We start from the raw sequence: 17,578 nt of genomic DNA, 5'->3' as shown, positions 1-17,578 counted from the left end.
ACCAACAAAAAGCCAGAAGAGGAACTGTGACACAAGTGATATAGTGCCAGCCTGGAGTAAATAGTAAGGATAATTATGTGAAGGAGTAGATTAGTTAAAATCTTTCCACTTGGCACCAGGATGGAACGTTTTCATGTCCTGGTCATTGCTGGAATGAACACTTTAGATGTTCACAGTTGTTTATTAAAGGAGAGATTTTAAGTTCTGTTCCTGTGAGATTTAAGAACCAACACAGACAGGAGGTCTCTTCACCTTTAAAACTTGCTGGATAACTTGGCTGTCATCTCTGCCCCAGAGTGGGATCTTCCATGTCAGGGGCACAGGTCAGGGCACAAGCCAGTAGATCCCAACCCAGGCATGATCCTCTCCTACTGCTCAAAGTACTTCGGATGTCCCTGGGAAAGGCTTGTGCTCTGCTGGCTTTTCTGTTATTTGGCATGACATGAATGTAGATGGAGGCTGGCTTGGGCAGGAGAGATGATTGAGTTGGAAAAGAAGTTACTCAAGTTCATCTCCCTGTACATACATACCAAGCTGCCAGTGAGTCTCTAAGTCAATAATTACATATATACAACTCTGTGTTTCTCTTTGGCACTTTCTGGATGTGTGAAAATAAGTGCACAGTAGGACCACTACTCTTGTTAAGATCTACATAACGAAAAATGATTCCTTGTGAAAACATCGATGGAGCTGTGCCCCATATGACGTCAGTCTTATTAGGCAACTTGCCCAACCTCCATTAGCATTCATTTTCTCATCAGCAAAGTTGGGATGATAGTATTTACCTCATTTTCCCCTGGAGATTGGTAATAATCAATAGTAGCAACATTAATAATTATTATTGCTGCATTATCATATTAATCATTAATAGTAATTAACTTTGTTGAGATTGGTACTCAGCTTTCTAATACTGAAAGTTAACCTATGAGATGTGTATTATAGTCAATGTAATTGTCTCTGATTTTAGAGATAAATAAATGAGTATCTAACCATTATGTTTGGGTCACGTCCACCTGACCCTAAAACTCACGTAATAAATGATGGACTAGGGATTTAGACTGAGTAAAAAATAAATAAGTAATCACAGGGAAATCTAGCCAAGGACAAAATGGGCAGGCCAGCAACTCTGTGGGTAGATGAATGTTCTATAAAGTTGAAAGTCACTTGCTTCTGTGTTTTTGGTGGCCATGGCATTGCAGGAAAGAAGTGGTGTCGAGGACACAGTTGTCATGGGGCTGCATTGTAAATAGTACAGCAGTAGAAACAGAGACCTTCCTGGTACTAGTGTCTGAGGAAGAACTTCTATAAAATATTTGAAGTGTTGGCAAACACTACGTGTCAGGGGACAAGGAAGCCTGTCATCGAACCTGAACATTTCATTTGTGTATTTGGAGAGATTCCCTAGGAAATCTTCAAATGCAGTACTTAGAACTGAGACATTTCATTAGCTCTCTTCACCCATAATAAATGGTTAAGGACGTTTAGAGACTAGGGGGAGAGATAGCAAAGTCTCCTTCAGATTCCAGAGCAGACCCCTAATATTCCCCCTAACATTCTGACTCTCTTGACAAGATTGATAAAATGTACATGGTTTTTATGTGTGCTTCCGTGTAGCCAACATTTCCTGCTCCATCCTACCATCTGTATGGTACACCTCAGTGTCCTCATCTGTGAAATGGGAATGGCAACAGATTCTCCCTTAGGAAAATGGGGAGGTGGCAATAACTTAGTGTATAGAGAAGGTACTTAGGGCAGTCCTTGGGGCTTAGTAATCTCTATGTATGTTCTCTAGGAAGAGGGAGCATGGGACTAGGAATCATAGGCCTTTTGAGTTGATGGTGGGGAGACAGATGGTAGAAGACAGAACGTTCTATACTCAATTTAAACAATGCAAACCAACAGGAACATCTGTCCAAAGAGTTCAAGATTGAGAGAAGAAAAGCAAAAGCTGTATATGCTCCTGTGTTGCCTTCCTGACAAGTAATCGCACAAAATAGGAGCCTCTAGCTGGACAGCCAGGCCCAGTGTCCTCTGCTCCTCCCATGGAGTGTGAGCACACGCTGTCCATCATCTCAGGGCATCTGAAAATTAGACAGGAAAAGGTATGCACCATTATGGATCCTCTAAGGAGAGACAGTGGCAATGAAGGTAGACACAAATTAGAAGGACCCATGCTTATCTATTGGAACAGTCCATAGCTCAACCTGTGACAGAATGTCATTTCTGAGAGTTTAGTTTAACTTAAAAAAATAGAAATTTGTGTTAATGTCTGAAAAAAAGAAATATTTATGAATAACCAAAAAGAATTCCACCAAGAGAAGGGACAGAATGGGCGTGCACATCATTTGGGTTTGCAGGGTATGATATATCTCTTCGATAATTCTAAATGAGACTCCATCTATGTTTCCAGACTTCATTTATGAAGTCTCTTTGAAGAACTTGTAGCTTATACTATGATTTACATTGTGTGAGGTCTTCCATGGCTTCTTTCTAATTCAAACTTCCCTTATTTCACTGCAAACATGGTTAGGTATTTGCTTTGCTAAGTTCTTATCACATCAAGAAACAAGAAAGCAAGCACGACATATACTCAAGGTGGTGTCTACCTTGCTAGAGTTCCTTTATTGGCCTACTCACAATCTGTTGATAATAACCAAAGGTCAAGAATGACAGAGTGAAATGAGCATGGACATTGGAATCAGAGTATCGGTCGCACTTTTAGATGTGTCGTTGTCAACTGAAGAAACTGGCCTCCTCTAAGCAATATTCTCTATCTCCCAGAAACTTCATTGTCTGCCAGTCTAGCTATGCGTGGCTATTGAAATTCAAGTTAATATTAAAAATTCTGTATTTGTGCTATACACCCTACAATCTCAAGTGCTTATGACTCCATTTCTCTATGGTAACACTACTGGGCTGTGCCTTCCGGGTACACTTCCACCACCACTGAAATCTTTTGGACAGTGTTCATCTATGTAAATTGTGCCAGAGTTATTATGAACTATAGCTATTATAAAATGTCTTATGTGACAACCATGCATTTAATGGTGGCAATGCAATCAGCATTCACCTTGTTCCAAGTACATAGAACTTTTCCATTTTTAGTTATCTAAGAGCCTAATGAGATTGGTATTAGTTTTCCCAACTTCAGACAGGAAGAGTGAAACCCTATGAAGTTAATCAACAATAGTTACTGAGTTTATAGAGCTGGTGGCTAGTAAAAAGCTTGTGTTGAGGAGTTCGGGCTGCGTTCCCCAATAATTGTGGAGTATTGCTTCCTTTAGAGGTCCTGTTTATCTGATAACAAAAGACACAAGACCCCCAATGGAGTTCTAAACCCTTATTTTATTTCACTCTTGTCTAATGCACCTGACCAGTCATAAATACAAGAAAGATTCCTTGAATATTTAATATAGAAAGATAGTGGAGTTAAACCTTTCTATTACCTAGTCCCAAGGAGCTGGTAATAAAAATTACTACATTATATTTGGTGATGCAAACCCTATAGTATAAAAACAAAAATATTTCAAGTAACTTTGTAGAAAAGAAGTCAGGGAAAAAAAGTGTAAAAATAACCATAGGTTATTTGTGATTAGAACAAAATCAGTGATCCATTGTTTGGATCTCCTACCCAAACACTCCTTTTCTTCAACCAGAGGAGTATTAAGTCTTTCTGTATAAGAAGAATGGAATTAAAATTCACACACACACACACACACACACAGAGTGCTCTGTGTCTGTGTGTGGGTCGGTGTGTGTACATGTGCTAGCCCAGGGGCTTGAGCTTTTTTGCTCAAGGCTAGTGTTTTACCACTAGCTACAGCCCTAGTTCTGGCTGTTAGTGCTTAATTGGAGATGAGTTTCCCAGACTTTTCTGCCCCAGCTGGCTTGAATCTGCATTCTCCAGATTTCAGTCTCATGAGTAACTAGAATTACAGGTGTGAGCCACCAGCTTTGGGTGAAAAATATATTTTTAGTCTAAATCAATTTGAAAATAACTTGAGCCTTTGAAAGACAAGTTGTGATAAGGACTAATGTGGAAAAACTTCATGTTGGGAAAATACAGCAAAACTAATAGCTTAAACATTTACAACTATTCTTTATGAGATGGCTGGTGTCTCTGTAACCCTCCCAGAGCGGGAGACCCCTGTGCCAGAAAGAGCATCTAAATAGAACTTCTGCCCAAAGTGATTCATCTTGCCTCTCTCAAACAAAAATGCCCTCTGGCCATCACTTGTTCAGTATTTCCATAAAAAGTAGCTCCTGGCCCATTCCAGCCCTTGTCTCTCTGTGACATAAGGAAACATTGCTGGTCCTTGAACTCCACGAGGTGACTGTGATGAATGTTAGCCAAGTCACATGAAAACTGAGATTCTGGGCTCCCTGGGAAAAGTTCCATTATGACTTGTTTCTTTACCTGAAAATTCCATTAGCATTTCTTAACCGCAAGACTAACAGATCTGCAGAGGAGACACAGCCTAACTTCCTGTTAAGATCTGGCAGTACCCAGATCTGAAGGAAAATAGAGGGTGTTACGTTTCTACTGCTTTGATTTGTTCAAGGAGCCACAGTCCAGGTTCCATGTGAAACTTAAACCCCTTTAAATTTAAAGACATTCAATCTCTAAGAGAAAGGGTCAAGGAGGTAGCAAGAAAGCTAAATAGGTTCTGTTCTAGTTTCTTTCAATGGATTGCAACATATTTCTCGTGTTGACTCTGATTTTTCACTGGTGGTTTGAATTCCTTTGGTCTGGAAACCTTTCAGCTTCAATTGATCACCTGATTGTGGGGCTTTGTTAGTAAGTTAGTCTTCAGCTCAGTTGGGGATTCCTAGTGAGGCCTCCCTGGAGAATTTCTGATCTAGACATTGCTCCACCTAACAACTGATTTGGTTTTGCCAGATGCACATCTTATAGATATCTCTCCCCGTTTTTCTTTGGTTGCTAGCAATCCTAGAGTGTACAGAACCTTATGGCAGGTAGTTCTGGGAAAAACCTTTTACTCTCTCCTTACTTTTTCTCCCTTATTTTTCTTCCTCTTGCTCTAATTTTTTAATCCTGTTTTGGAAATGATGTCTTTACCAGGGCCTTCAGGCAGACTTAGATTCAGAAATGGTCTTTCTAGGAGAAAGAATAAAAGTGGTGGGACTGAGTTTTGATTCCACAGGTCCTAACATTCTTTTGTCTTATTCATTGCTATATCTGCAGTGCCCAGAACCTGTCTGCTGTGAGTTTAGAATGCATATGTTAATTCTTCCACTGCCTGAACACTCCCCAAACAAAGAGGGCTAGCTTCACTCAGGCCTGTAGGACCCTACATTCTGCCACTTTAGACAGAACTGGAGTTACCTTGATGAATAGTGCTGTTTGTCTGGTATTTAAAATGATAAATTTTAATCTGGGAAAGAGCCTGGAGCACCTTTAAAAATCTTAATTCTGTCATTGCTATTTACTTGATTAAAAGTCACTGCTTTGAGCCATGCTTACCAAACAAGTTCCTAATTGCTGGCAGACAGTGATCTAGGAAAACAGGTTTCCTGAATTGAGCACAGAGATTTGTTGACGCACAGGTAGCAATCTTAGTGTAATATAAAAGGAAGGCGCGGGACATCTGGGTTCATTTCCTGAGTGTTCTTTGTCTCTTTTTTACATAGAAAGTTTTTGGAAACCCTAAATATATTGGTAACCTCTTACTAATGATCAGGAGTCCACTGACAGATAAAGTCTAACTGCTCCAATCATCCGGGTTTGGCACACCCCTTGATTTTGGTTCTGTAGTTTGCACTGAGTTTCTTACGTCCACATCCACATCCACATCAGTGGCCCACAAACTTCAGAATTACCAGAGTGCCTTCTGGAATGCATCGCTGGGCCTGATTTATTTCATTTTGTTTGTTTGAGTCATGCATTCACTATGTAGCCCAATGTGGCCTGGAAGTCTGTGTGAGCCATGCTAACCTCATGCTTGTGATCTTCCCTCTTTGCTTCCTGCATGCTGGGATTACAGACACGTACCACCACACCTGGCACTGGGACTGACTTTTGACATTAACTGAGACTAAGACTTCTTCCAAAACCTTAGAGAAACTTTCTTCAGTTGGATCTTCATCATTGTTGTTTATTTTCATATCTGTTCTACAGGATGATGCTCTGTTACATTAATCCATTTTTCAATGCAGAAGAAGAATGAAAAGAGTTTTCTAAATGAACATGTTCTCTAATACTCAAAATATAGTTTATTAGAATCAGAGGCTCATTTTCCTTTCCTTTCCTCACAGATATTTGCATTTTTATTAAGTTTGAAATATTGAAAGCCAACACATTTCTTTTTAACAGGAATCCTTCGTGTTTGAACCTAACTGCCTCTTCAAGGTGGATGAATTTGGTTTCTTTTTGACCTGGAAAAGTGAAGGCAAGGTATGACATAAGAACCAGAAGTTGCTCTCCTTGCTTGGTGGTTTAGGCCGTGTAATTTCTCTTTTTCTTTCTTTCTTTCTCTCTTTTCTCTTTCTCTCTCTCTCTCCCTCCCTCCCTCTCTCTCTCTCTCTCTTTCTTTCTTTCCTTCCTTCCTTCCTTCCTTCCTTTCTTCCTTCCTTCCTTCCTTTCTTTCTTTCTTTTTCCTTCTTTCCTTCTTTCATTGTGAAAATGCTGTACAGAGGAGAGCAAAGTAATGGGTACATTTCTTATCAAGCATTGTTGCCTTCCCATCTATTCCCCTCCCCCTCCCCCCTCCCTTTCCCCCCCCCCCCCCCACCCTCCCCCCCAGGCCAAAGTTGTAAAGTTCGTTTTTGACATAACATCTTGTACATCTCATTGTTGCAATGGGTCCACCTGTATCCCTATTTAAATATTTTGTTTTTTCCCTTCCCCTCCACAAATTATACCAACATCAAATACAGTGAAAGCAGGGGTTATACCGTGGGGGAGGGACATACAAAGCAACAAAAAAATCAACTTATAAATATGTTAGAAACAATCACAAGAAAGAAAAAAAAATTGAGTCCTTATCTTAGAGTTCATTTCACCTAACATCAACTTATCTGACCATTTCTGCTTGTCTCAGGCATATACTAGTTATTGCAAATAAGTGAAAGCATGGGACCTATGTTTCTTTGGGCTTGGCTTACTTCACTTCATATAATTTTTTCATTTCTTGACAAGAGAACCAGGGTCCTCCGGAGGGCATGGAAGTTCCACTTATTTATTCAAGGGTTTTGAAACATGGGATCAGGATACAGTAAGGCTCAAGAAGACTGTCCTAATTCCTATAGGTCCTACTGTAGATGCAAAGCAAGGCATATTTTTTAAAAGTTATAATTCATTGAGTATTATGAAGGAAACATACAGCCTGTAGTAGGCTGGTCTGATTTAATCTTGGGAGTTAGAAATATTTCCCAGAAAAATTTACTTGCAACTAAATTCTAAAAGATGCCTGGAAAGGGTGACCATCCTCACATTTTGGGACTTAATCTGATACATGACACAGAATACACAAATAAAAATATTAATTGGATTTAAGAAAAGTATAATTTCAGCTATATAAAATTTGCATCATTCTCACTTAATATTGTATAAGTACATACATATTTCATGACATTCAAACATGCTTAGAGATATTGTATTATAAGACTATAAATATTTTTATAAATAATTATTGAATGTTAACCTCATATATTTGAAATAAAAAAATTGTAATCTGGGTTATTTCTGATCACTGGAAATAATTATTATTGTTATTTGAATGTTTACTCCCTCTTCTACTTCAATTAACATCATCATAAGTTTGCTAATTACTAATTACATACATGTAATCTCAGCATTTGAGAGGCTGGGGCAGGAAGCTTCTGTTTGTAAACAGTTTGGTAACCATCCTGAGTTACTTAGTGGGACTTCATTTCAAAACAACAAAAAAAAGAGCAACATAGGTGCTTATTACATTCTTCGAGCAATCAGTGTCAGAATTTAAGCTCATAGATTGGTTATCCTCTTTGTCTTCAGGAAGGACAAGTGTTGGAATGTTCCCTCATCAACAGCATTCGGCTGGGAGCTGTACCAAAGGTACCTGCAATTGGTGTTTGTTCGTCATCTAAATAGATGTACACAGGCTGGAAATATTCTCTAGGAGGCTACTTAACTCTTCCTCACAGTCATCAGCTGGGAATTAAGAATTGATACAGTTTAGACATCTTCTTATCTTTGTGAGAAAACAGACACTTTTTTACCTTTTGATTTTCTTAAATTTTGAGTGATAGATTACATTATTTTTGGTTGTATTAGAAATGTTTTTAACCCTTGGAAAGGATAGCCTTTGCATCAGCTTCAAAAACAAACAAACAAAAAAGTTCCCTTAACCTAGAAGTTGATTTTACAAGCTTCTTTACCCCACATTTTTGGCAATGACTCATTTCATCTGTGGTTTATAAGGAAATTTAAGTAGCTGAGGTGGCCACATATCTCTGTGTACTTGTGTGCCTAGAAAGTTCAGTTTGCACTGAAAGAATAAAGAAAAGCAAGCAGAGACAATCATTGTTCTTCACGGTGATTGATTGGTTTGAATAAGAAGCTATTTTCATAGTGGTGTTAGGAATTTAAAGGACGTTTCTTTATAGAACATTCAAGTGCAGTATTTATTTCATTTTGTGTAATAGCCCTGCAGGTTTTTAGCTGTTCAAAACAAAATTACACTCCTTAGTTTGTTTTTATTTTTTTCAAAGCTGCTTCTTTTATGTTAGTTAAATTTTCTATGTAACTATATGTTGGCATGTTTTCTGAGGCCTTTTGGAGAACAAAGACACTGTTTTATTTATGAATTTTGGCAGTCTTTCACTGCTTTCATTCCAACTGAGGATGCCATGACTTGGAGAAACGCTCTCTCTTTTGATCCAGGCTGCTTAGAAGACTTCATCTCATTTTGAGACTATACTGTGGTAACTGGTGATGGTAACGCCATGTTTATTCACTAGAACTCTCTGGGATTAGCCTGCCTGTGGGGAAAGGCTCTGGATCTTTGTGGACATGGAATTTTCTAATCATATGCTTTCCTATCCCACTGGCAAACTCTAGGGCCTCCAATAATGATACCTGAAAAAGTCTATATTTGACCTGGTATATGTGACCAAGAAAACCATACTATATGTCTTAAGAGATTTTTTAAATAACTGGGCATTTTTCATAAGGAAAATAAAAATAAACCATTGTACCATGTATATTTTTACATCAATGTGTTTTCTATTTACCATGGTTTCCTTCATGCTCTGTGATCTCTTCTCTTTCTTTTTTTCTATTTTTTGTGACTCTATACAGGATCCCAAAATCCTGGCTGCGCTTGAAGCTGTTGGAAAATCCGAAAATGATCTGGAAGGGCGGATAGTGTGTGTCTGCAGTGGTACAGATCTGGTGAACATTAGTTTCACCTACATGGTGGCTGAAAATCCAGAAATAACTAAGGTAGCATCTAGCATCAAAGCAGCCTTCTTATTCCCCCCTTATATGTGTATGTGTTTGTATAATTTTATGCTTAAAATAATTTTTAAAAATATTTTTAGGGGCTGGGAAGGTGGCTCAGTGGTAGAGTGCTTGCCTTGCATGTTTGAAGCCCTGGGTTCGATTCCCCAGCACCACATAAGCAAAAAGAAAAAAGCCGGAAGTGGCGCTGTGGCTGAGGTGGTAGAGCGCTAGCCTTGAGCTGAAGAGCTGAGGGACAGCGCCTAGCCCAGAGTTCAGGCCCACTACCGGACCCAAAAAAAAAAAAAATTCAAGTGTTCAGCCATTACATTTGTATAGAAAATTTAGTACATAATCCTTTTACTATGTCACTGCTCTAGGTCAACAACACAAAAATCTACTAAAATGAGTTGTAGAGAATGCCAGCCTGGGACCTCTCAAACTTCAATGTGCACAGGATTCCCCTGGATTTTGTTATAAATATAGATTCATGAGATCTGGGGTGGGGACATGAGTCTCCTTTTCTGACAAGTCTCAAATGGTAAGATGCTGCTGGTCTAAGAACCACAGTTGGATACAAGTGGTTCAGTCAACACTGCCAGTACAAATATAATATGATTCATAAGTATAATTTAAAGTTTTCTTAGAGCCACATTTAAAAAGGAAAAAAAAAAACTATGATTCAGTTTGTAACATTTTTAATCACAGAGTACATTTGTAGTGTGTCCAAGGTTTCAGGTTCAATCTGTAGGAAAGAAAGGAAGGGAAGGGAAGGGGAAGGGAAAAGAGAAAAAAATAAAGGAAGAAAGAAGTAAAGGTAAAATACTGTGGTGTGTGGCTCAGTAATAGAGTGTGTACCTACCATGTTCAAGGCCCTTGGTGTTGTATTCTTAGCACTAAAGAGTGACACAGATGATATTTCGTAAAACATTTTATTTAACACGATATATTTGGAATATTATCCTTTTAACAAGCTGTCAATATAAGACTTTTTAGTGCAAAGTTTACATTTTGTGTTGACATCTGGTATATACTTTCAAATTAGATAAGCCATGAAAAGTGCCTGGTATCTGTGTATGACTGAGGGCTACCATACTGAGTAGTACATCTCTAGATGGCTACAAATCCAAACTCCCAAAATAACTTGCTAAGTATTGGATGATCTATTACCCACATACCATTGATTTAGCAAGCTAGTCTCAAGGGGATTTTGGCCAAAGAAGTTTAAAAGGTTCAGACTTTAATTTTTCTTTGTAGATTATTTGTTTACAGGGTAACTTTACCTTTGAATGGAGCATCCATTATCTTTCAATCATATGTGTAAAGTGGAATGAGCCTGTACCCTCCATTATAGAGAAGTGAATTTGGGGGTGGGGGGCCTGAGAACGTGTTTTACTTTCTCATTCATCTTACAAGTAGAAGCTCAGTGCTGGATGAATGAGAACAATGTCCTTAGAAATAACAAATTTTGGGACTAGGAGGAAATACCAAGGTAACACCATTTAGGAAACATTAATTAACATAAATTCAAATATCACTTGCACCGAATTGAGTTTTGCTAACTATTAGACTATCAGAGATCTTGCTACCATCATTTCCAGTATTTATTCCTCCTTCCAGTAGCATTGACTTAATCTGGGGTTTATAAGGATAAGGATGTGAGTTCAAGTCCCAGCACTGAAGCAATTTAAAAAAATAAAAAGCTTTCTGGTTTAGTACATCTGCTTGATCAGAAAATCATATACATTATTACTTTTCATCATTTCATTGTTGTCAGTCTTAGTCATTCTTGTGTTTAAGAACCATGATTGAAGCCAGGCACCAGTAGCTCATGCCTGTAATCCTAGCTACTCAGGAGGCTGATAGCCTGGCAGGAAAAGTCCATGAGACTCTTACCTCCAATTAACCACCAGAAAACTGGAAATGGTGCTGTGGCTCAAGTAGCAGATCATTAGCCTTGAGCTGGAGAGCTCAGGGACAGAAGCCCAGGCCCAGAGTTCAAGCCCCACAACCAACCCCCCTCCTCCCCACACAAAAAAAGAACCATGATTGGAGCATACATTCACAAGTAGGTAACATGTATATATATGTGAGAGGAGAAAGGGTTTGTATACCTAAAGAAGATTCAAAGATTTTTTCTCCAAAACCTAGAAGCATTTTTATTAAAATATAAGTGCAGCTAGCCGGACAAATAAAAATTATGTCAGTATTAAATTTTCAATTCCAACTCTATACTTTTTTTTTTTTTTGTCAATCATGGGGCTTGAACTCTGGAACTCTGGGCCTGGGCGCTGTCCCTCAGCTCTTCAGCTCAAGGCTAGCGCTCTACCACTTGAGCCATAGCACCACTTCCAGTTTTCTGAGTGGTTTATTGGAGAGAAGAGTCTCATGGACTTTCATGCCCAGGCTAGCTTTGAACCTCAATCCTCAGATCTCAGCATGAGCCACCAGCTCCAACTCCATACTTTTTAAAGCCTGGTCTTCTTAAAGAAAATAAGTATGAGCTGGACGCCGGTGGCTCACGAGCCTGTAATCCTAGCTACTCAGGAGGCTGAGATCTGAGGATCATGGTTCAAAGCCAGCCCGTGCAGGAAAAGTCCATGAGACTCTTATCTTCAATAAAAACCACTAGAAAACCAGATGTGGCACTGTGGCTCAAGCAGTAGAGCACTCGCCTTGAGCTGAAGAGCTGAAGTCTAGCACCCAAGCCCAGAGTTTAAGCCCCACAACCAAAAAAAAAAAGAAAAGAAAAAAGAAAAAGAAAAAGAAGAAAAGATGTATGTTAGCTACCCATAACCATTACCTAAAAATTTACATTGCACTAATGATATACTATATAAATACAAATTCAGTTGTCTACACAATCTATCATTATTAGACTATGTCAATTTGATTAATGGACACTTGGAGATGACATTTAGCACCATATTTTTCTATACTAATGAAATTGTATAAACTTCCATTAATTTTTAAATTAAATATAACATATATGAATGATCCTGCCTATTTCCTGATTTCAAAGTTTAAAATAACTGATCCACATCATGATATTTACTACTCCTGCCCTGACAAAATTCCTTCATCATCATTTTATTCCTCATCCTTTCCTCTTATTGTTGCCCCTAGCAGAACACACAAGACATCAAAGTCAGGAGATTTATATGAAATTCACACAGACAGAATTGCTAAGTCCAAAATAAGGCAAAAATTCTTAAATTCAGGTCACCGAGAAGTTATATTTCCTATTTTTTGTGCAGATTCCAGGCAGAGCTTTTGTCTTCATCTCCCTTGTTCCTGCTGGAATAATCACCTTAGCAGAAGCTCCCTATCTTGCCACCCTTCAGCATTTCATAATTCCATATTCTGCTTTATTCTTTATAGCATTCACCACTACTTACGTAGACAAAGTGCCCACTACCGACTCCCAAACAGCCAGGACACTCTATGAAAGGGTTACGAGCTTGGGTCACATGGTAGAGCACCTGCCTACAGTCAGTGCCCAGCACTTAATAAAAAAGACCTGTTCACTGGAAATAGTTATGTTGCCCAAATCACTAAATCCTAACCTAGGTGTAAAGATGTGTAGTAGTAATCCCTTGCTTTTTCATGGGACATAGGTTTCAAGACTCTTCATGGATATTAGAAAACATGGATGGTATCAAAACCTGTGCAGCTTATTTTTTCTACTTGTGCATACCTCAGTTAAAGTTCAATTTGTTAAATAGGGGCACTAAGACAAGGACACTTAATAATAAAATAAGCAACTAAGTAGAGTGCAGTAAAATTGCACTTCTTTTGTGCCTGGGAGCCATTGTTAATTAAAATAAGGTTTACATGAACACCAGCATTGTAACAGTTAACGTGGTAATAGAGATGGCTGCTAAGTGACTACAGAACTAACCAAGAAGGTGGCATACCCAAAGAGGATATTGCTGAGCAAAGGGGTGGTTCATATTGCCCTGCGTGATGAAATGGGACAGCATGAGATTTTTATCATGCTACTCAGAATGGAATACAACTTAAAACTTTGCTCATTCGTAGACCTTTCTAGTCCTTATTTTCAGATCATGGGCAATTGATGCTGTGGAAAGTGAAATTGTCGATAGTTAAATAGGGAAGGTTGTCACAATTGTATCATCCCAGTGCTGTATAACTTGATTTCACACAGATTAGCTAGGGACAGACTAGGAGAATGATCGTTGGACATGAATAGTGAAAAAAATGTGATTTGATGATAGTCTAAAAGGAAGAAAAAAAGATCTGGTATCCAGGGTGTTATTTTTAGAGTCATTTTACAGGATATAATGGGTCTGCTACAGCTAAGAATCCATGACTAGACTGGAGGTTTTGACCCCAGTGTCTTGGTGTCTTTCCAGTTTAGATCATTATATCCTGCTTACCTAAATCCTTCCTGTCATTCCAGTTTGAAAATTTAGCTTCCATTTCCTCTCCTGAAAACCCCCTCTATTAAAAGAATTGCTAACAAATTGCTGACACTTTTACTCAAACCCAATGTGCCTTTGGGTAATATAGGTGCATACTGTATGTCCTGTAACCTAAAACAACTTGAGAAAATAAGTGGCAAAATTATTTCCTCATCTATTTCCTAATCTATAATAAAGCTCCTCTCCTCCTACTCCACTCATTCTCTTCTCTTTGCTCAATACTTTTTAACCAGAAACTAAGCAAATATAACAACTTATTTAGTTAGAAAATAACTAAATTTTGATTTCTCTTTCTCTCTCTCTCCCTCCCTCCCTCCCTTTCCTCCTTCCCTCTGTCTCTCTCTCTCTCTCTTTCTCTCTCTCTCTCTCTCTCTCTCTCTCCAAAAGCAACTGGCTTGGGCAAATTTCCCTCTGTAGTAACTTAAAAGGGAGTTCAGATGTCTTTCATCAAGTTACAGCTGGCGCTGCACAGCAAACCCAAATCAGAATCACTGTACTATACCCGAGATTGAAAGGCAGTCCTTATTTAAAATTTCCACAAATAAATCTGTTATTTCATCCCAAGTTGAATTTCCTTTTGATTACAAAAAATAAGCTGTTATTATGAGGTTCAAAAATGCAAAGATTGAGATTGAGTTTAGATGATTTCCAGACTGCTTGTTAGACTTTATGTAGGTTGTAAATATTTGGCAAACTTCGCAAATTAGGCTTTGTGACTAAGTCACCAAATAAGTACATGAATAACTACTATAGAAATTAGATTATAAAAATAGCACATGTTCTTTTTTGTGTACCAAAAAAAGGTCAGGTAATTTATTACAGGTGATAAAATACTATTTTAGCAAATTGAGGTGAATGCTAAAATCACCTTGTTTGCACTTGAATTATGTTGAGTGTAAGGATTGCTTACAATAGTTCCTGGAGAGGGATTTATTCTTTGTTTTATTGGGAAAACAAAATCAAGTTCTCTACTAAATTCCTCCTATTGGCTTAGCTAACATCCCACAGGTCTCCCAGCCTTCCAGTTAGCTCCTACACTGATGGGCAAACACAAAGCTACTCCAACTCTGTGGGGCTTCTTAGAAATAAGAATTGTCCAGCCTGACCTCAGCTTAAACTCAGGAAGACTAGCAACCTTTTTTGGCAGTAGTGGGGACTGAACTCAGGACCCTGCACTTGATAATCAAGCACTCTGCCACTTGACCCACATCCCTAGCCCAAACCTAGATGTGTGTATATGTGCCCTGGTATAGGTCTTGAACTCTGGGCCAAGGTGCTCTACCTTAGCCTTTGGCTCAAGGCTGGCACACCATAGCTCTACATCTGGCTTTTGGATGGTTTATTGGAGATAAGAATCTCATGGCCTTACCTGTTGTGGATGTCTTTGAATCTTGATCCTCAAAGCTCAGCTTCCTGATGAGCTAGGATGACAGGCATGAGCCATTTGTGCCTGACTTAGAATTGCGTTTTAACAGGCCTCCCAATAGAATCTGATGATAAGTCAAGTGTATGAGATCCACTAGCATAGGATACAAACATACAAAAAAATTCACCAATTTTAAACCCAGAAAAATTTTTATTCAACTGAATACAGCCACAGGTACATCTAGAAAGCCATCTCTCCTACCCTTGCCATCTATGCCATGAAAGAACAACCAAAACAGTATGTTAAATGATCCAGTTTCTGCCACTCTAGAATTTGTTTTTCAAAGCACCTCATATTAAAATGCTATTTCCAAACATCAGTTCAGTCATTTGCATATGGGCACCCACTTGTCACGATAGCTGTCAATCAGCCTATTTTCAAGGTGACTATCAGGCAACAACTTGGCCCAGATACTGCCTGTGTTCTAAGAGAAAGCTTGAAGTGGAGTTGCTACTACAGAGCCTTACTGATCATAACTAAGTACCAATTTATTTGAGTTCGAATTCAGAACGTATCAGAACAGGCGTTAAAACAGTATGAAAAGTCAAGACCAAATTTAAGTCTGATTAACTGAGAGTATGCTGATAGGGTTAATCAGATATTACAAACCTGCTTAGTTTAGGGTGGAGAGGGGAAGGGACCATAAATCTCCTAGGAGTCTCTTTATCCTGGGGACACGCTGCAGGTCATACAATGTGAACAAGATCACACGACATTCAGGCTTGTCAGTGCAGCCAGCACTGACGTCACCATCCTCGTGTTCTGCTTCTTGAGCCCTTTGACATTCCAAAAATACGTTTCTTTGTTCGCCATTGAAATCCCTTACCTATCATTTTTGTTAGCACTCGACTTAAAATTAAGGCTCCTAATCAGAATGCATGCACATACAGTTAAAGTATCTTGACACTAGCAGAGGTCTCTCTGTAGATTCGGAGGAAATCAGTCACAGGCACTGGTCAGGTTTCTTTCCATGGTGCCATGAGAGTAGCAAAGGGAGAACGGAGGCTTGAACTTGGAGTTGGCTCCTCGATGGTCCATCCAGAGCTACACTGCGTGTAGTGGGAAAGTCATTTTAACCATTTGCATGAACAGCACAAGGAAACTGCTGCTTCCTGGGTGCATGCCATGTGTGAAGAATAAAAGGAATCAAATGGCAGTCCCTTCGAGTACATTCCTGCAGCTCTTATGATTCTTTTCCTAATTATATTAAAATCCATGTAACATGAAATTAGCCACTGAAAAAGAACTATTTATCCCCATGTAGTGCATCCCTCTATGTAGTTCTAAAACAGTTCTATCATCCCAAAAAGAATCTCTACCCCATCCCCTGTACATCCTCTGGTGACCACCTTAATGTGTCTTTTCCCCTTGAATGCACACACACATTTTTATTCTATCCAATTGGTCTCATGCTGTTGATAGAATTTAATATGCTGCATTTGATCACTTAAAATTTTTATCGTGTTCATTTTCTTAGTCTTTAAAACAATGTCATAGGCTTTAATGACATTGTAAATCCATTAAATCTTTTATCTTTGGAAACCTTCTGCCTCTTGGGCACAGTCTGTTTAGAATGCTACAACCTTCATGGGGTACATGATTTTCACTGCTGAGAACTCTGTTGTGTTTGTGAACTTTCCAGTTCAAGAAGAGACTGGAGACCTAGCCTGGAGCCTTTAGTTTTCCCTAATTGTAGGTGTTATCAAATGACTCCACCAAGGAAATGCAGAATGAGTACCTCTAATTACATCAGAATCAGGAAGCAGGGGGCTGGGAAGGTGGCTCAGTGGTAGAGCGCTTGCCTTGCATGCCTGAGGCCCTGGGTTCGATTCCTCAGCACCACATAAGCACAAAGAAAAAAGCCAGAAGTGGCGCTGTGGCTCAAGTGGTAGAGTGCTAACCTTGAGCTGAAGAGCTGAGGGACAGCGCCCAGGCCCAGAGTTCAGGCCCCACGACTGGACCCCCCCCCAAAAAAAAGAATCAGGAAGCAGTGTTTGGATTTCACCTTTGGATTCTAGGGAGAAAATTGTCACTAGCTTGAGTTTGCTTCTCCGTCTTGTACATAGCTCCAGTTTTTACTGGTAGTAAAAATTGTCAGTGGGAGTATAACAGGTGTAACATGGGACTATGTATATTTGTACGCTTTCTAATCCTTAATAATTCAAAAGTAGAATGCATGAGGGTAGCTGGGTGCTGGTGGCTAGTGCCTGTAATCCTAGTTACTAAGGAAGCTGAACTCTGAGGATTGCAGTTCAAAGGCAAACC

The 17,578-nt window shown here is 39.1% G+C and overlaps 1 protein-coding gene across 1 annotated transcript in view; it reads left to right on the top strand.

Annotated features, from left to right (window-relative positions):
- The window catches only part of Plcb4 (phospholipase C, beta 4), a 352,340-nt gene that overhangs the window by 233,100 nt on the left and 101,662 nt on the right, over nucleotides 1-17,578 (top strand). Inside the window, exons 5-7 of the mRNA XM_013011053.1 lie at nucleotides 6,335-6,415; nucleotides 7,997-8,056; nucleotides 9,302-9,445. Coding sequence (XP_012866507.1) covers nucleotides 6,335-6,415; nucleotides 7,997-8,056; nucleotides 9,302-9,445 — 285 coding nt within the window. The remainder of the gene's footprint in view (nucleotides 1-6,334; nucleotides 6,416-7,996; nucleotides 8,057-9,301; nucleotides 9,446-17,578) is intronic.

This window comes from Dipodomys ordii, unplaced genomic scaffold (genome assembly GCF_000151885.1).
Source record: "Dipodomys ordii isolate 6190 unplaced genomic scaffold, Dord_2.0 Scaffold13, whole genome shotgun sequence".
NCBI lineage: Eukaryota > Metazoa > Chordata > Mammalia > Rodentia > Heteromyidae > Dipodomys > Dipodomys ordii.
The sequence above is the reverse complement of the archived record's forward strand: the minus strand, read 5'-3'. Positions and strand labels throughout refer to the sequence as shown.